This window comes from Petaurus breviceps, unplaced genomic scaffold (assembly GCF_028583685.1).
Source record: "Petaurus breviceps papuanus isolate PSGF00001 unplaced genomic scaffold, PetGlider_PUasm1.0 90977, whole genome shotgun sequence".
NCBI classification, from domain to species: domain Eukaryota; kingdom Metazoa; phylum Chordata; class Mammalia; order Diprotodontia; family Petauridae; genus Petaurus; species Petaurus breviceps.
Window position 1 is genome coordinate 61,126,205 of NW_027187391.1, and position 20,971 is coordinate 61,147,175.

Here is a 20,971-nt window from a genome sequence, read left to right on the forward strand (position 1 = left end):
GCACTTTCTGGACATCTTTTAGCCTTGCTACTTTTTGTATTCCAATGCCTGGCTTCACATTGTTTTCCAGGTCCCGTTTTCTTCTTTCGTTTAACTGTATGCTCCTCGAGGGTAGGGTCTATTTATCATGCTTTTGTTGGTGTCCATAAAACCAACATGGCAGAATAGCGAGAAGAATTATGGTGAGTAACCCCTTCTCCTCTTGCCCCACCCAAAACCACAAAGAAACAAAAACTTCTTCCAAAGAGATTTTTAAAATGTGACAAGAAGAATCTTAATGCTGAAACCCAAGAATATCGCAAGTCATTTTTTCAGCCCAGGAGAGATACAGAAAAGTCTACTGAATCAGGTTCTGGCCAGGAGCATACCCTACTTGGGGCACTCCAGCACAAAAAAAGAGTTTGTGCACTTGGGCAAGAAGAGGTCCCTGAACCATCAACGAGTACTTTGACTTTGTGGGCACAGTATGTGGAAACAACTTAGGGAGAGAGACATACAGAGAAGGACTGTGTTCCAAAACAGAGGGTGTATATCCACGTGTGATGATACTGCAAAAGAGACTAAAAACAGGTCAACTGTAGGAAGAGAGTCACACAGAAAAATGCGATGAAAATTCAAGGAGAAAGTATTCAGAAGGATGGGGTAGTCAATAGTACCGAAGTCTATGGAAAAGAAAATCAGGATTAGGACTCAGAAAAAGTCACTGGATTGAGTAATAAAGAGATCCATGCAAGAGATGGGGGTGGGGGGTGGGGAAGGAGAGGAATAAGCATTTATTAAGTATCTACTATGTGCCAGGCACTATGCAGAGCACTTGACAAACATTTTCTCATTTGATCCTCACAACAATGCTGTGAGGTAGGTGCTAATCCCCTCAATTTTACAACTAAGGAAACAGAGGCAGACAAAGGTTAAATAACTTGACCAGAATTAAAAAGCAAGCATTTGAGGAAGAATTTGAACTCGGGTCTTTCTGACTCCAGACTCAGGGCTCTATCCTCCAACTTCCTCACTATATAACAACAGGTGGTAAAGTCAGAATGTTAAGTCCATGGGAAGTGAGAAACTTGCAGCAACAAATGTTGGCAGCTTTTTCAATCTAAGATTCTCATCATAATGCTGGTACTTAAAGAGGCTACTTGGAAACTATTTAGAAAATTTACTTATACAAAATAAGTCATTCTTTGATGAGGTTGCTTAGATGAAGTATACCTAAAAGTCTCTTCATGTTTCTATTCTGTAGTTTTTGTACTGCAAAAGTTACATGTTATAAATTGAGAAGTTCTACATGTTTACTTGTTGATAATAATGGAATCTTAGATTCTTCTCACTTAGATCAAAACCGCTATTTAGAAACTAAAAACGAAGTGCTTATTCTGTGACTCAAGAGTTGTTAAGATGCCTAATGTCTGAGAAAAATTTTCTTCGGTTTTTTTTCTTCTGAAAATCAGGTAGCACTTGTTGGATAATTAGAATTCAAGGGACTGAGAATAAGTGTTATATGTTGACATGTAAAGCTGGAACTCCAAGTTCCAACTGAGTTCTTAAGCATTTGAACAAGAAGTAATTGTAAGCAAAACATTTCTTTCACTTAGATAAGATGAATGTATATATGGACCACATCCCTCATTTTAAATGAAATTCTACCCTGAGCTGAAGACCATCAACTCTCTTTCTACAGACCTGCTCAAGTCTCAAGAATATCAGTTGAACCCATAAGATCTTCAGTTTTGAAGTACAAAGCAATTCTTAAACTTATTACATTATTATTTATTACATTATATGTGGTATTTACCACATATGGGTTTCTCTAGTCCCAACCTAGTATGAGTTATTATAGTTGAGAATAAATGCTAAACTTGGAGGACCTACATTCAAATACCAGCTCTGTTATTTGTTAAGCTTAGGGGTGTATGGGGTGTTCAGGGACAACTAGCATCTCTGGTCTGATGGCTTGCTAAGCCCTTTTCAGGCCTGCTCATTTACTTTTGTATCAACATTTCATCCAACTCCCTCCTATGACTCTAAGAAGCGGTAGCAGGTATAGCAGCCATACTCTGGTAAAAAAACTTTTTGGCAGATGGGCTACAGCAGGCTAAGGGTACCCAATAGGCCTCAAACCCATCAGAAAAGCCTCCAAGTGAAAACAAGAGAACTGAGGAGCAGAGAGACCACAACAGCAGCCGGATCAAGTGCCTGATTTGAGACCTCTGGCTCAGAAAGAGCAGACCTTCACACAGTCCTACCCACCTGCCCGGCCCCTCTCCTTTCCTTGCTGGGGGAAGTGGCGGAAGTAGATACCCTTCTTAACTCCTTCCCTTCCCTGTATCTGCCACTGAATCAAATTCACATTATGTAAAAATTGCCTCTATGGAGAGGTCTATGGAACAGTTCACCTTATATAAAAGGAGAACCCTGTACTTTATTATGTAGGTCCTTTTATACTCACCTTATGTAGGATTTCACTTTATTTATAAAAGGCTTACCTCTAAGCCAATTATTTAGATATTGCCATAGAACTACCTCAAGAAAAAAATGTTAAATTTGCTTGTTAGAGTCTCAGGGAGATCCCCCCAAAATATTTACTGTATAAAGTGGGTTAGGTATAGTAGTATATAGTACTATAGAAACTAACCACCTTATGTGTTTCTATGGGTCTTCTGGGAAAGCTAGCAATACAAAAGTTTCTAGCCAAGTCTAGCTCCCTGTGAAGCTACTTTTAGAATAATGAGGAAAGTGCCAAAAGAACTGCATATTGTCCAAAAAAAGAAAAGATATTAGGAAAAAACAACAAAGAGGTAATTCTGACGGGAAAAAAGAGAAAGAAAAAAGAAAAAAGAAAATGCATAACAAAGTACCATCCTACAAGCTGTGAATCTAGGGGCATGGGTGATAGGGGAGGCAGAACTTGGACTTCTCCATACCACCTTGGACTATGAGAGGGGGCAGTGAAACTCATTTCTATAGTCCAATGTGGGATTGTGGGAACAGGTAGAAAATGGCCTGGGTAGTCCTTTCTAAAACAATTGGAGGAGACAGGCCTGAGTCCCCATCCATATTATTGTGCGGAACTTCTGCAAGGTGGCAGAGGCCCACGCCACCTAGGCCTTATGGAGGGTGCATGGCACAAATACCAAGAACCCAAACATTCTACTCAGAACCAAAATTTCATTGGTATCTAGGAATAAGACTGCTGGAGGGGACAGGAACAAAAAGCCAGGCTTGCTGGCTACCATACTCCAGGTCTAGCACTGAGAGTTATTAAGTCTGGTTGCTTCTAGCTCTCCATTCCCAGCCCAATTCTGCACTGCAGAACTGGAGTGACAACGACTCCAATAATTTCAGAGGCAAGAAGAGTTAAGAAAAAAAAAAGAGGAGGGTAGCCTTCACTAGGCATCGCTAGTGTAGAGATTAAAGACAAAGGCAAATAGAAGAAATTTTTAATACAAGGAAGAAATGCTATGAAGAATTTTGAAATAAAATGCCAGAAGAAAACTAATTCATGATAATTACCTGTAGAACCCAGAAACAAGAAAGTACTGGCTACAATGATACCAAGAACAGATGGATAAAAATAAGCAGGAGTTGAAGCAAAAAATGAAAAATTTTACAACACAAAGTGGAAAACATTACCCAAGTATTGGATAACCTGAAAAACAGAATGGAGGAAAAATAAATGTGAAAATTCAGTGATCCAATTCCAGGAACACTTGAGAGCAGGGGCTGTTTTTTGCCTTCTGCATCCCCAGAGTTTAGCATATGCTTAGAAGATAGTTGGTGTTTAATAAATGCTTGTTGACTCACCAAATCATTCTTCTCAGTTCCCTAAGGCTGGTAATTCAGTGACAAAGGCTAATTTGTTTCTCTCTTAGCAACTGTGGCTTCTAACAAGGACATCTTAAAATCAACATGTCCAAAGCTAAACAAATTACCTTTTCCCCCAAAACCTCCCCACTCTTTATATCTTTCCTATTACTGTCATCTAGGTTCTCAGACACAATGTCATCTCCAATTCCTAAAATTACTCCTAGTGGCTTCCCTCTGTTGATTCCAATTTATCATGCATGAAATGTGCATGTTATCTCCCCATTAGACTATCAGCTCCTAGAAAGCAGGAACTGTTTTTTGCTTCTTTGAATACCTAGTGCTTACCTCAATGCCTACCACATAGTAGGTACTTAATAAATGTTTGCTGACTTCATCCCTGACCAGTTGTAAAACTAAATGTAGTATCATGCACTATTCTTTTGATTGTATGTGTGTGTGTAAAATTAAAAAAAAAATAAAAAGATAAATAGGTTTCTAATGATGTTCCCTTCCATTTTCTTTTTATTTTCTCTCTACTCAGATATTATACAGAAATGGAGGTATAAAATGGCCCATCTGTCCTGCTAACCCTCAACCTTACCATTCATTTCATCTACTTCTAGTCTTAAGCTGGATATTTTGTAATTCTGTAAACATCCTTTTCATTTAAGTTTATAGCTTTGTAGATTTATAATTATTATATCTCTTTTTCTAAAGGTCTACTCAAATCTTTAACTTGTTTCCTATATTTTTGTTAGATTTGCTCAGATCTGAAGTGGATACACTGAAGTTCTAAACAACTATTATTCACTGTTACTTCTCACAGTAACTTAACTTTTCCCTTTCACTACTTAGATGCTATGTTATTTGGTGCATATATATTGTCTATGATGCCTTTTAGCATATTCTAGTTTCCTTATATATATCTTTTGTCAATGCTTACTTTGTCTTGAGATTTTGATTGCCATTCATGCTTTTTTGGATTCTGCTAAGACATACTAGATTCTGTTCACACTTAAAATTTACCGTGTTAATCTCTGCAACACACTATTGGGTTTTACTTTCTTATCCATTCTGCTATATTCCTCAATTTTATGGGTACATACATTCATTGTTAAGTTTACTTTTCTTTCCATCAAATCCTATTATAATATTTATTCTCTTTGTCTCCCTGTACCTCCACCCTATTTTTTACAAGGAAAAAGAACTGGGACAGAGAAAGGGAATGAATTCAATACCAGTAACTCCACTAGTAATTTACTCTAATAATGCAAGGCCAAATGAAACTGTCTGATCTAAATCCTAAAATCTTCCCCTCTTCACACAGAACAAGAATGGATCATTGATTATTTTCTTCTCCCTATTATTCTTTTTTGCTTTTTTTTATAAGCTTTCACATTCATGAAATATCTGCTTCTTCTACTCCCACTCCTTGTCTATAACTTTTGTTTATTGCACCACTCTTCTGAAAAACAGTAAGTTCCTGAGTCTTCTTCCCTCATTTCTCTTTCCCAGTATTTTCTTCCACACTGCCTTATCTTCTGTTTTAAAAACACACATACACAAACTCAAAATTTGTCTTTCTTTGTTCTGCTATTGCTTCCTTGAAGATGGTAAAGTTTGGAAAGGACAATATTCTCTTCTGACCTAAGAGATTTAAGCACTTGATTATCTTTAGCCCTTTCAAGTTGCTCAAACTATGGACCTTCCTAGATTTCCCTTGTATCCTGTGTTTCTACTTTTAGGCTTGATTATCCTTGGCTGTGTTTTCCCAAGAGGAATACAAGGGAGTCAGTGATTTGAATTAAAGTCTCTTTACTTCTCTGTTGGATTGAGCTTATTTTTCCTGATTAAACTATATTTGGTTATAGTTATTTTTCTTTAGCCTTTGGTGTTACAAGCTTTTCTTTCTTTTTTTTTGCCTTTTTTTTTTAAGGGGGAGGGTAGGGCAATTGGGGTTAAGTGACTTGCCCAAGGATCACACGGCTATTTTTGTGTGTGTGTGTGTGTGTGTGTGAGTGTGTGTGTGTCAGGTGTTTGAGGCCGGATCTGAACCTAGGTCCTCCTGACTTCAGGGCCAGTGCTCTACTCATTGCACCACCTAGCCACCCCTCTTTTATTTTATTTTTTTTTTTTTGCTGCATAATTCTGTTTCATACTGACTAGGTTTCTTAGGTACTTGGAGTTCTTTTTTTTTTTTTTTCCTGGCTTCTTCCAATACTTTGAAATTAGTTTTGGAAGCTCTAGAATTTTGGAATCAAGTTTCTTGGGGTGTTACATTTTGAATTCCTTCAAATGGTAACCTGGGAACTCTGTTTATTATCAGTTTATCCTTCTGATAAATACTTTGACCTACAGTCCAGTGTGTAGCTAATATCAATTCTTCAAGGTATGGCTAGGGACTAAAGTATCCCATTCAAATCTGAAATCTTCACTACAGTTGCTAGCTGTACTGTTATATGTAAAAGATTTATGGAGCCTTAGAACTCAAGATCAAATTGAATGGTCTTTTCTCAATCCTCATCCTTCGCTGTATCATTTGCCATTGTTGATCACTGACTCCTCTGGCTTTTTACAATATTAATATTGTTCTCTCCCGATTCTCCTCTTATCTCTTCACCCACTCCTTTGTATCCTTTGCTGGCTCATCTTCCATGTCATATCTACTCACCATGGAGGTCCCACAATAGCTCTGTTCTCAGTTCTCTTTTCTTGTCATACTATACCATCTTATTTCATGATCTCATCAGCACCCATGGGTTCAATTATCTGAAGATGATTCCTAAATTTACACATTCAGCCCTAGTCTCACTCCTAAGCTAGAGTTCTAATCACCAACAGACTCTTGGTCATCTTGAACTGGATATCAAATTCCAAATGGCCAAAACTAAACTCATTATCTTTTCCCCAAAACTATCACCTTGTGGGAACTACTGAGGGTATGGCCATCTTCTCAGACACCCAAAATCTTAACCTAGGTTTCATCCTTGATTCCTCACTCTCATTCACCCCACATATCCAATCTATTGTCAAATCCTCTATCTCTTTCTTTACAGTCACAATTCTAGCTCAGATCCTCATCCCCTCTCACCTAATCTCCTGCAATACCCTTATAATTGGTATTCTTGCCTCAAATCCTTACTCTAATCCATCTTCCACTTGGCTGCCAAGGTGATTTTTCTAAAGTATAAAAATGACCACATTATCCCCCTAATCAATGGGCTCCAATGGCTTCTTATTACCTTCTTGATTAAATAAAACCTCCTTTGGTTGGCATTTAAAGTTTTTCAAGACTTTATTTTTTATGTTTTATTCTGCTCAATGCATTCCAAGACCTAAACACAATTTACTATTTGCAGTTCCTCACACAAAATACCCCATCTTCTGTCTCTGTACCTTTATACTGGATGTATTACATGCCTGGAATGCTTTATCTTCAATCCTCAGCTCAAGTCTCATCTTCCACTGGAGGCTTTTTCATTCCTTCTACCCCCCCCCCATCTCTTTACCTGCTATTAGTCCCTTCTCTCAAATTATTTTCTTTCTACTCTGTATATACCTTGTATGTATGTATGTATGTATGTCTATGTATCTTGTATGTACCTAATTATTTACATGTAGTCTCCACTATTAGAATAGACCCCTTCTTGAGGGTGGGGACCCTTTTGGCTTTTCTTTGTCTCCTTAGTGCTTAAGTACGCTGCCTGGCACATAGCAGGCACTTATAAATATTTGCTGATGATTGACAGGTATTAATGTCTGATCTTTACAACGTAATAGAACCTGTATCCTAACACTTCAAAAAGAACTGAACTGCCGTCTGCCATTTACAGGATTCTTAAGGGTGAGGTTAGTCCAAAGGGACCACGTTCCCCATGGCTACACACTGCCCATACCTCCTCCTATGCCACCACATCTCGTTTTCTCATCCCCATCCGCCTCAGCCTTACTCCTCTACCATTTCCCAATCCAGCTTTCTCTGACCCTTACACTGTGTCCCCTGAAATCTTCTCTATCACTAAGAAACTTCACCTTATACCTTTTTTCTTATGCTTTTTCTACTTACTAGCATTCCAAACTGTTTTGTTAGGCCCCCCCCAACCCCCCACGTTATATATGTATATGTTTATGTAGATTTCTGGGCCATCCTTTTAAATTCTGGTTGTACTGTCTCTCACATCCATTTCTCCTGTGGGCTTCTCAAATTCAGTGTCCAAAATAGAAGTCATTATCTTCCCCCCGCCCCAAAACTTAACCTCTTCCTAACTTCTCTATTTCTGTAAAGGGTTCACACCATCTTAATGACCCAAGTTTCTAACCTTAAAATGATCCTCGAGTCCTCACTGTCATACCACATCCAACCAGTTGCCAAATTTTGTTGGCAACTTTCTAACATATTCACTTCCATCCTCTTCTTCCATGCACATAAGCCACTTCACTAGTTCAGGTTCATATAAAATCTCAACTAATCCACTTTAATAGGCTCCTAATTGCCTATCCTCCAAAAGCCTATTACTGATAGGAATATCACAAAATGACATTCCTAAAAGTCACAAGTTTCATTATGTCACTAACTAAACTCCAGTGGCTAATTACTATTATTACAATCAAATACAAACTCCTAACATTTGGCATTTAAAATCCTTCCCAATCCTACTCAACTCACCTTTCTAGGCTTTCTATATATTACTCTGATTTATGAACTTTATGGTCCAGTCAAAATAGCTTTCTTGATGTTCATTATATATGCTAGTTGATTTCTTATCTTTGAACCTCTGCATAGGTTTCTCCCCAATGCCCAGAATACACCCTCCCTCTTTACCTTTGACTCTTTCTCCAAGCATCAGTTTCTAATTTTCTTCAAAGCATACATATGGTTTTCCTGATTCTCCCACTTACTAGTGCTCTTCCATTATCTTATATTTACTTTACATATGTTTTCTTTTGTATGTACTTGAATGTGTACATGATGTTCTCACCCTTAGAATCTAAGTTCCTTGAGGATAAAGATGGTCTCATTTATGATTTGCACACAACACAAAGTACATGTCTGGCACATAAGAGGTGCTTAAAATTCTTGTTGATTGAGTGATTGGTTTTACTACTTCTGTGAAGTATTCTTTTGTGGCCTTGGACAAGTCATTAAACCTTTTTGCCTCAGTTTCTTCAACTATGGAAATAATAGCACCTACCTCCTAGGGTTGTTGTTAGGATCAAATGAGGCAATACTTGTAAAGCACTCAGCACAGTGCTTGGCAAATAACAGGGTCTATATGAATGTTAACTACTATTATTTCTTAAAATATGGCAGAATCTGCCTATTTTATCAATATTTTCTTAAATAATCTCTTCTGATTCTGTATTTTAGTTTTATTATTATTTTGCTTTTTGGAGGGCATTTGTAGTTAAGTGACTTGCCCAAGGTCATACCAGGTTGTCTCAGAATGTTTTAAAAGCATAAAATAAAATACATAGGATTATAAAGAAAAATAACTAATGAAAGGTAGCTATATATTTATATATAATGTAAAATTAATATATACATTCACGCATATACATTTGTGTATATACATATATGAACGAGTATATGCTTATATGCATGTGTGTATGTATACACACACACACACATACCCTGTAAGTCAATAATCTCTCTCCTATACATACTTCTGGGCGTTCAAACATTAGTAATGTGTATAAGTCATCAAGTTAGGCATGTAAAGATCATTTGAGTGAAAAATGATGCTAACTGGAAACATAATTTTCCTATTTTTATGGAAGTTAATTTTCTTTTGATATTAAAAAAGTGTCAAAAATCTTAAGGAATGTATATAAACAATTTTTACAGTTTAAAGGACAAAACATCTAAATCAATTTCTATTTCTGACCCCCATAATTTCAATAGTTTCAGTCCTGTACAACTCTTTGTATGACTACATTTGAACTTTTCTTGGCAAAAATACTGAAGTAGTTTGCCATTTCCTTCTCAAGTTTACTTTATAGATGAAGAACTGAGATAAGCAGGGTGAAGTGACTTTTCCAGGGTCACACATCAACTAAGTGTCTGAGGCTAGATTTGAACTCAGGAAGATGACTTCCTAATCCCAGGCCTGTACTATATCCACTGTGCAGCCTAGCTGCCCTTCAATCCCCATAACAAAGTCAAATTTTCATTATTTATTCATTTGCATCCAGTTTGTTGCTAAAATGTTTGTGATTGTCCATAAGAACATAAATTCATGCAGAAGTTATTTGGAAAAACATTAATGATCTTAAATACATGTTTGAAAAAACCCTGATATGTAAAATTTAGCTCCAAATTATATTTCCATATGAAAAGAATACATTTGCACTAAAAAGATATAGTCACATTTTGCTATATAAATCAAGATTCTAATTGAAATAGCTATATAATTTATCTACTTCCTGGACTACAATTATTATCTTGCTTATTCAAAATAATTACTTAACTAAATCTTGGTGAAAAATACCTTCAGATTATATTTATGAGCATGATCCAGAATGGCAGGCACCAACTCATCTGTAGATTCCCCATTATTATCAGCTGAGCCACGTGGGTACCATGACAGGGCTACCACACCTAAGAGACATAGGGGAAAAAAAACAGAGAGAAAGGGAAGACAGTAAGTACTACATAAATTGAAAGTAGTCATTTCTTTTAATAGTTTACTAATTAACATTGAAGAGGAAATGCTATTTTGAAAGCAATACTAGAAGATCAGTCTTCACGTAGAATATGACTTTAAGAAAGGAAAACATCCACTAATAGGTGTTGTATGGATTACATATTAAAGATCTTTAATTAAAGTTTAATTAGTTAAAAATGCAGGTTGAATTACCTGATATTATTTAAAGTCATTTGCAATAATTTACTTTTAAAAAGAAATGTATTTTCATATGATGATGCTTCACTGTCTTATTAACAGCATTCAGTGAATATACTTTAGGTGCAAAACACTTTAAAAAAGACATGAAAAAAAAAAGACATGGAAAGAATCAAGGAGAAGATGGTGATTGCCATGGTTAGAGCTGCTGAGAAGTAAAAAAAAAAAAACGAGAACTAAGAAACGATCATAAGAAGTTCAGGTTAGTCTGAAACAGCTTACTATCCATCTCTCTGATCTAAGGGATCAGAGTAGATGTCTTCTTATGACTCCTTATTCTGATTAGAGAGGGAATTCTCTAAAGAATTTATGTAAAAACAGAATGAACAAAAGATCTGTTTCCCAAGTCAGTGACCTCTTCTTGAAGATAGCCAACAGAACACTCTGTCTGCTAACTCCCATTATGTAATATTTATTATATAATTCAATAATCATATAATATTTTCATATAACATCCAAATCTACTAGGTGACATTTATTGTCTAAGATCCCATTACTGAGTGGGTTACTAAGGAACTTAATGTCATTCATATAACAAGTACTACTCCTATGGCCTAATTAAGTGAGGTTTCTACTCAGATCAAACACATGATGCTGGGAGTTCATCATACAGTCAGTTCCTTCAGAGGAATGTTACTGGGGTCTCCCCTTGCTGACAGTAGCACAAACTCAACCATATCTAGTTTTTCTGTTGCTTCAAAATTCTTTTTGCTACTATGTTGTGGCTTCTGTCACCATCTGTTCTCAATCCCCAGAACTCAGACCTATAGATTACAGCTATTAAAATTTTTACTGTTTTAATTCCAATTTATGGGTTTTAAAAAAAAAATAGCATCAACTTCAGGAAAGCATCTTTGTTTCTTTACAAGTCTTGAGGCTTAATTTTGGAAAAAAAAAGTTGACTTTCCATTATGTTTTGAGAGGATGTGGCACAAGTGTAAAACAATGGCCTAAGTGTTATTAATTTACTCTGAAATCTAAGGGATATCTATAAATATGTGTAGTAGAAAAGTTCCTTTGATATTATTTAGAAATATAAGCTTATCTTCATTTAGTTAAAGATTTAGAGTACATTCATTAGAAATTTATCAATATACTTTTATAAAAAACTAATAAATGATTAGTTGTATTTGGTACCCCAAAGTACATGAAGTTATAAACTTGAAATTGACATTAAATTACTCTAAATATTATGATCACTTTAAATAAAATTATTTTATTGTAGCTTGGCTTTCTTGGGATAATGCACAATGAAAAACAAGGAAAGAAAAATCCTTCAAGAAAAACTGACAAGAATAAATTACTACTTACTCTGCTTCAATTGATCTTATCAAGTTTCTTCCTAAGCTGAATACCCTGAATAAACTATTCTTGCCAAATGTCAAAGCAGTCAAGGAAAATGGAAATCTACTCTGGCAGCAATGCTGTCGAGGTTTATGGGTGATGCAAAAACATCATAGCATACAACCTAACTGTGAGAGCATGTTAAGAGGCATGTGATTGAGAACTATGAGTTGGAATCTTCCATTTGAAGTATTGTAAAGTTCCTAAACACTGCTTTCTGAAATATATGCAGCCCAATGATGGTAGAACAAGGTAGATTCTTTGAATGAGGAAAACAGTTTTCTAGACTTTTTATGAGAACCAAGAAAAATATTATGTTTAGAGAAAATGAGAAATAATTATGTTGTAGGAAGTGATAAAAGGGATAGTTTCAAAGAAACTTGGGAAGACTTGTGTGAACTGATGAAGCATAAAATAAGCAGAACCAGGAGAGAATTTATACACTAATAACATTTGTTAAGAAATGGAACTTTGAAAGACAAGAATGTCAAAAGGAAATGAACATGTAGATTGCAAAGGTTAAAAAAAAAACTATCTACAAATCTATGAAAGATGTTCTAAATCACTAATAATTAGAGAAATGAAAATTAAAGAGAAATGATTCCATCTCACATATATCACACTGACAAAGATGACAAGAGGAGAAGGACAAATGTTGGAGTAGCTGTGTTAAATCAGGCACACTAGTGTACTACTGGGGGAGCTGTAAATTGTTTCAGTTATTCTGGAAAGCAATTTGAAAGTGTGTCCCTCAAATTACTAAACAGTGCCCCCTAAATTACTCTTTGACCCAATGCAGCATCTTCCACTACTGATCCATATTCCAAAGAAATCAAAGAAAGAAGATCTATCTGTACAAATATATGAATTTTTTGTTGTAGTAAAAAATTTTAGTAACAAAGGGAGTGCCCATAAACTGGGGAATGGCTAAACAACCTGTTATATATGAATCTACTGGGATATTATTGTGCCATAAAGAATGATGGCATGAACAGTTTCAGAGAAGAATGGAAAGACCAATGAACTGATACATATCAAAAATAGGCAGAACTAGGAAATAATTTCATAAAATAACATTATGAAAAATACTGAAAGGCTTTAGAACTCTGGCCAATGCAGTGATAAATGAGTATAAAAGCATGATGTTGAAACACACCACTCTTTCCCAAACAGAGAGGTGATAAACATAAAGAATAGAAACATATGTTTCTGGACATGGGAAATGTAGGAATTTGTTTTTGCCATCTATGAATATATGTAATGAGGTTTTGTTTTTCATCCCTCTTCCCTTTCCTACTGGAGAAGAGAGATGATAGGAGGGGAAAATTAATAAAAGAAAAAAATAGTGAGGGCATGTAGGAAAGATGAAGATTGGTAGATAGTGATAAAATGGTCTCCAAAAAGAAAAGAAATGAAAGAAATTAGCATTAGTGAAATATTTATACACAGAAGTTCATAATGGGGCAAAGACATGCTATAGAGTATTGTGATAGTTTCATATATAATTATTTCTGTTTTTATTTGTGTATTACACTACTAGTGTTCGTTGATTCTATTAACTCAAATGATATCAATTGAATAATTATTTTTAAAAATATTTAAGAACTCTGATTAATGAAATGATGAATGAGAACTACATTGAGTCAATGAAGAAGCATGGCAACTATCCTACCTTACAGAGAGGTAATGCACTCAAGATGCAGAATAAAATATATATAGACATGGCTAGTATAGGGTTTTGTTCTGCTTTGAAACAGAAGGTCAGAAGCAATCAAATTCAGTAACCTGGTTATTATTTGATAAACCCAAAGCCATGATCACACACAAAAAAACACAGACATCATAATTCAAGAAATTATCAAGGAAAACTGCTCTAATAGCTCGGAAGCAGAGGGTAAAACAGAAATTGAAAGAATCCACTGATCACTTCCTGAAAGAAATCCCAAGATGAAAACCCCTAGAAACATTATAGTCAAATTCTAGAGCTCTAAGGTCAAGGCAAAAGTATTGCAAGCAGCTAGAAGAAATCATAACAATATAGTGTAGTCACAGTCAGGATCACACAAGAGTTAGCTGAGTTCACATTAAAGGAGCAGAAATCTTGTAATATGGTATTTTGGAAAGCAAAGGAGCTGGGATAACCACCAAGAATAACCTACTCAGTAAAACTGAGTACAATCCTCTAAGGGAAGAATGGATATTTAATGAAATAGAAGACTTTCAAGCATTCCTGAAGAAAAGACCAGAGCTAAACAGAAAATCAGACTGATTTTTAAACACAAGACTCAAGGGAAGCAAAAAAAAGCACAAATGAAAGAGAATTCCCAAGGGACTCAATAATGCTAAACTGTTAACATTTCTATATGGGGATATGACACGTATAACTCCTAAGAAATTTATTATTATTTTTATGGTAGTCAGAAGAAATCTACATGTGTATGAGCTATCATGGCACAATATAAAAAGTTGAGGGATGAGAAGAAAAGGATGTACTGTGATAATGGGGGGAGGGGGGAGAGAAAGAACAGGGAAAATTATCTCATATAAAAGAGGCACAAGGAAGATGCCCAACATTTGAACCTCACACATCTGAACTGGTTCATAGAGAAAATATCTATAAAGAAAAAATTAGAGAAACAAAAAATTTCATTAAAGAGAATAACAACAATAAGGCAACATACCAAAATTTATGGGATGTGGCCAAAGTAGTACTTATGGCAAAATTTATATTTCTGAATGCTTATATCAATAAACTAGAGAAAGAACAGATAAATAAATTACGCATGCAGAAAAAAAAACCTAGAAAAAAAGCAAATTAAAAATCCCCAGTTAAACATCAGATTAGAAATTCTGAAAATCAAAGGAGAAATCAATAAAAGTAAAAGTAAAAAATAAAAACAATAAAACTGATAAACTGTTGATTAAAAAGAGACAAAGAAAAATTACTAATATAAAAAATGAAAAAGGTGAATTCATCACCACTGAAGAAGAAATTAAAGCAATGATTTGGGAGTTATTTTGAACAATTATATGCCAGTAAAACCGACAGTCTAAGTGAAATGGATAAATATTTGAAAAATACATAAATTGCATAGATAAACAGGAAATAGAATACCTAACTTTATCCTAGAAATAAAAATTGAATAAGCCATCAATGAACTCCTTAAGAAAAAAAAATCCCCAGGGCCAGATGTATTTATAATCAAATTCTGCCAAATAATTAAAGAACAATTAATTCTAATACTATATAAAGTATTTGAAAAAATAGATTGGGTCTTAACCAAATTACTTTTATGATATAAATAAAGTGCTTACACCTAAATTAGGAAGAGCCAAAATAGAGAAAGAAAACTACAGACCAATTTCCCTAATGGATATTGATGCAAAAATTTTAAATAAAATGTAAGCAAGGAGATTACAGAAACATAGCACAAGAAAAAAAAAAAATATATATATATATAGTAATACAGCAATATATCAGGAAGGTCACACACTATGACCAGGTGGGATTTATGATAGAAAGGCAGGACTGGCCCAATATTAGGAAAACTATCAGCATAACTAACCATATCAATAACAAATGCAACAAAAATAATATGATTATCTCAATAGATGCAGACAAAGCTTTTGACAAAATACAATATTCATTCCTATTAAACACTATAAAGCATGGGAATAAGTGGAACTTTCCTTAAACTGATAAGTAGTATCTATTTAAACTATCAACAAGCATTATCTCTATTTGAAAAAAAGCTGGAAGCTGTTCCAATACAATCAGTGGTAAAGCAACAATGTTCATTGTCATGACTATCTTTCAATATTGTACTAGTAATGCAAACTACAGCAATAAGAAAAAATAAGAAAAAGAATTGAAGAAATTAGAAGGCAATAAGGAAATAAAACTACCACTCTCTGCAGATCATAGGATGATATATTTAAGAGAATCTTAGGGAATCAACTAAAAAATTAGCTGAAATGATGAACAACTTTGGCAAAGTTGCAGGATATAAAATAAAGACATTAATAAATTATCAGCATTTCAATATATTACCAACAAAGTCCAGTAAAAAGTAAGATAGAAAAAGAAATTCCATTTAAAGGAACTGCAGACAACATAAAATACTAGAGTCTACCTGAGAAACTCAGGAATTATATGAACACAATTACAAAACACTTTTCACATAAAGTCAGATCTAAACAACTGGAAAAATACTAATTGTTCATGGGTACACTGAGTCTATATAATAAAAATGACAATACTACCTAAATTAATTTATTCAGTGCCATACCCATCAAACTACCAAAAAACTATTTCATGGAACTAGAAAAAATAAGAAAATCATCTGGAAGAACAAAAGATCCAGAATATCAAGGGAAATACTGAAAAGAAATGCAAGGTAAGGTGGTCTACCCATACTGGATATAAAAAATGTATTATAAAGCAGCAGTGATGAAAACTATTTGGCACTGGCTAAGAAATACAGTGGTGGATGTGTGGAATAGGTTAGGTACATGAGACACAGTAGTCAATGATTATAGTGATCTACTGTTTGATAAATCTAAAGACTCCAGCTTCTGGGATAAGAACTCAATATTTAACAAAAACTGTTGGGAAAACTAGAAAACAGTATGACAGAAACCAGGCATAGACCAACATCTTACACTATTTATCAAGATAGGGTCAAAACAGGTACATGATTTAGACATAAAAGGGTAAGACTATAAGCAAATTAGGAGAGCAAGGAATAGTTTACCTGTCAGATCTATGGAGAAGGGAAGAATTTATGACAAAACAAGAGATAGAGAACATTACGAAATGCAAAATAGATAATTTTGATTGCATGAAATTTAAAAGATTTTGTACAGGGACGGCCAGGTAGCAGAGCGAGTAAGAGCACCGGCCCCAGAGTCGGGATGACCTGGGATCCAATCCGGGCTCAGACACTTAGCACCCACCCAGAAACACCTGGCCATGTAACCTTGAGCAAGTTACTTAACCCCAATTGCTTAAACAAAACAAAAACAAAAACCTAAAAAAGGGGCGGCCAGGTTGCTCAGCGAGTAAGGGCACCAGCCCCCAGTGTTGGGATGACCTGGGGGATCAAATCCAGGCTCAGATACTTAGCACCACACCCAGAAATAACTGGCCGTATAACCTTGAGGAAGTTACTTAACCCCAATTGCTTAAAAAAAAAAGTTTTTGTACAAACAAAGCCAATGCAATCAAGGTTAGAAAGGATGCAGAAAGCTGGGAAACAATTTTTATAGCCAGTGTCCCTGATAAACACCTCATTTCTAAAATATATAGACAACTGAGATAAATTTATAAGAATGTAATTCCCCAATTGATAAATGGTCAAAGGATATGTATAAGCAGTTTTCAGATGAAGAAATTAAAGCTAACTATAGTCACATGAAAAAATGTTCTAAAGCACTATTAATTAATAGAAATGCAAACTGAAACAATTCTGATGTACCACATTACATTTATCAGATTGGCTAACATGACAAAACAGGAAAATGACAAATGTTGGAGAACACTTGGGGAAAATGGAACTCTAATGCATTGTTGGTAGAGTTGTGAACTGATTCAACCATTCTGGAGAGCAATGGCTAAAAAACTCATACCCTTTGATCTAGCAATACCACTACTAGGTTTGTATCCCAAAGAAATAAAAAAGGGAAACTGATTCATATGTACAAAAATATTTATAGTAACTCTTTTTGTGGCAACCAAGAATTGGAAATCGAGGGGATGCCTCTCATTTGAGGAATGGCTGAACAAGTTATGATATATGAATAAATACTATTGTTCCATAAGAAATGATGAGCAGGTGGATTTCAGAAAAACCTGGAAAGACTTATATGAACTGATGCTGAATGAAGTGAGCAAATCCAGAAGAACATTATACACAGTAACAGCAACATTGTGTGATGTCCAACTTTTATAAACCTAGTTCTCAGTAATGAAATAAATGATCTAAGACAACTCCAAAAGACTCATGATGGAAAATGCTATATCCATATCTAGAAAATGAACTATGGAGTCTAAATGCAGATGGAAGGATACTATTTTCTCTCTTTTTTCTTCCTCATGATTTTTCCCTTTTGTTATGATTCTTCTTTCACAACATGACTAATATGGAAATATGTTTAATATAATTATAGATGTATAGCCTATATCAGCCTGCATGCCATTAGGGAAGAGGGGGAAAAATTTAGAACTCAAAATCCTATAAAAGTAAATGTTGAAAACTAAATAAATTAATCTTTTAAAAATGCTGGGAAAACTGGGAAGCAGTTCAGAATAGACCAATATCTCATACCAAATGCCAAGACAAGGTCAAAATAGGTACATGATTTAGACATAAACAATGATATCATAAGCAAATTATGGGATCATGGAAAACTTTACCTGTCAGATCTAAAGATAAGCAAAGGATTTATGACAAAAAATAAGAAACAGAGAGGATCATAGGATAAAAAATTAATAATTTTTATTAATTTAAATAAAAAAAGTTTCTGCAGAAACAAATTAATGCAGCCAAGATTAGAAAAAAAGCAGGAAACTAGGAAAAAATGTTTACAAGTTTCTTTGATAAAGTCTCCAATTTCCAAATATACAGAAAAAATGAGCCAAATCTATAAGACCTCAAGTCCTTTACCAATTTATAAATGACTAAAGGATATGAACAGGTAATTTTCAGAAGAAATAATCCAAGCTATCTATAGTCATATATTCACTACATATTATAGAGAAATACAAATTAAAACATCTCTGAGGTATCAAAAAGGAACTCAAAGAAAATAAATCTAAATATATCACAAGATCACATAAAATGTCTTACTAGACATTAAGTCTGAATCATATGGCTACAGCCTTTTAAGAATTGGAAAAGACCAGCATGGCGTGGCTGGCAGACGCAGGGGCAGGGCAGGCAGGGAAGGAGCAGTGAGGCCAGCAGACGCAGGGGCAGGCCTGGAAGGCGCGGCCGGCAGAGCCAGGCCCGGAAGGGGCCTGATCAACTCGAAGGGCAAGTCTTCCCACCAACCACAAGGTCCACAACCAGGCCTGTCACCAAAGGGCTGGGACTGGAAAGAGCAAGGTAAGAAGCAAATACAGGGGCCCCTGTCCTGGACAGCAAACACTCCTGGGGCTATGTATCAGCAATGCCATATTCACAATGCCTATAGAGATTAAAAATATGCTGATATAATTATCCATTAGAAAATACGTCATGTTTGCCATATGAGGAAATAAACTAGAAAATTTATTAAGATACCAAAAGACTGAGTCCCAAAACCAGAAAGTGAAAGCCATCAGAGTAGTTATGACATTGGCACAGGTAGATAAAGTAGAAAGCACCCACATTTTCAAGCCTTTAAAACAGAACAGGCTACCTCAGGCAAAGGTCCTCCTCTCCCCACGCACAGCAACCACCCAGCGTCCTGGAAGCGCACTCCCAGCAGCTCCGGCCCCTGGCAGTCCTCAGTAGGAGTACTTAGCAGAAAGTCCTTAGCAGTTCTAACTCAAAAAAAAAGGCTTCGCGCTGCCACTGCCTCTGCTGCTGCCGCCGTCACCACCACCGCCAGCCACCGAAAGAACGCTAGCTTGGCTTCCGCTTCCTCTTGCTCCGCCCCTTCCTGCTACGTCAGCAAGTCCAACGGGGCATGGAAGATCTTTAAATCCCATAACCCTTACAGGCTACCACTTCATAGCCCAGAAATTTTTTTAAAAAGCCCCTTTCAGGACCTCCAAAGACTAGGATGACAGAGTGAACCTCACTTGTTCCAAACCCCCCCTCTGACCCTGAAAACATAGTAACTCTTGCCCCAGGGCAAAACCCTCTACAGTAAAGGCTTGGGATCCTAGAGGAAGGGCATGGCTAGGACCCTGCCCCAAAATGGGTAGAAAGCAGACTACAAAGACAAAGACTCTGGAGTCCTACTATCCTCAGAAGGAGGAACCAACCTCAGAGAGAGACAATGTGGACTCCACACCCAAAGCTGAAACTTCAACAGGGAATGGGTCCCAAGCACAGAAGGCTCTCCTAGATGAGATCAAAAGGAACTTTGAAAACAAAATGAGAGAGATAGAAGACAAAATGAATAATTCTCTCAAAACGAAAATAGCAGAATTAGAAAAACATTATAATGAGGAAAACATCTCTCTAAAAAGAAAAGTGTATGATATGGAAAAGGAGCTTCAAAAATTAACCAAGGAAAATGATTTGCCAAAAACTAGAATTAACCAAATGGAAACAAATAACTCTATGAGGAACCAAGAATTAGTCAAGCAAAACAACAAGAATGAAAAATTAGAAAAAAGAGGTAAAATACCTCAAAGAAAAAATAACTGATCTGGAAAACAGATCCAGGAGAGATAATATGAGAATCATAGGCCTACCAGAAAATTATGATGAAAAAATGAGCCTGGACAACATTCTCCAAGAGCTCGTTAAGGAAAACTGCCCTGAGATACTAGAACCCGAGGGTAAAACAGAAATCGAGAGAATCCACCAGACACCTGCTGAAAGAGATCCCAAACTGAAAAGTCCTCGAAATGTTGTGGCCAAACTCCAGAACTACCAGATAAAAGAGAAAATACTTCAAGCGGCCAGAAAGAAACAATTCAAATATCGAGGGTCCACAGTGAGGATTGCATAGGATTTGGCAGCCTCTACACTGAAAGAGCAGAGGCAGTGGAATACAATTTTCTGGAAGGCAAAAGAGCTTGGGTTACAACCAAGGATCACAAGAATTGGAAAAGACCTCAGAGGCCATCTAATCAAACATATGCCTGAACATGAACCTTCCCTATGGCATCCCTGTGGATTATCCAGAGTCTGCTTATATACCTTCCCAGGGATGGGGCACCAATTCTTCTTTTAGATACCTTGGTTAGGCTTTTGCCAAGG

At 35.8% G+C, this 20,971-nt stretch overlaps 1 protein-coding gene across 5 annotated transcripts in view; it reads right to left on the minus strand.

The window, feature by feature from the left end:
• Positions 1-20,971, minus strand: part of MANEA (mannosidase endo-alpha) — a 78,473-nt gene that overhangs the window by 12,968 nt on the left and 44,534 nt on the right. For all 5 annotated transcript variants that reach the window (XM_069077221.1, XM_069077224.1, XM_069077222.1 and 2 more), the window contains one exon: positions 10,296-10,405. In XM_069077221.1, the coding sequence (XP_068933322.1) occupies positions 10,296-10,405 (110 nt within the window). The remainder of the gene's footprint in view (positions 1-10,295; positions 10,406-20,971) is intronic.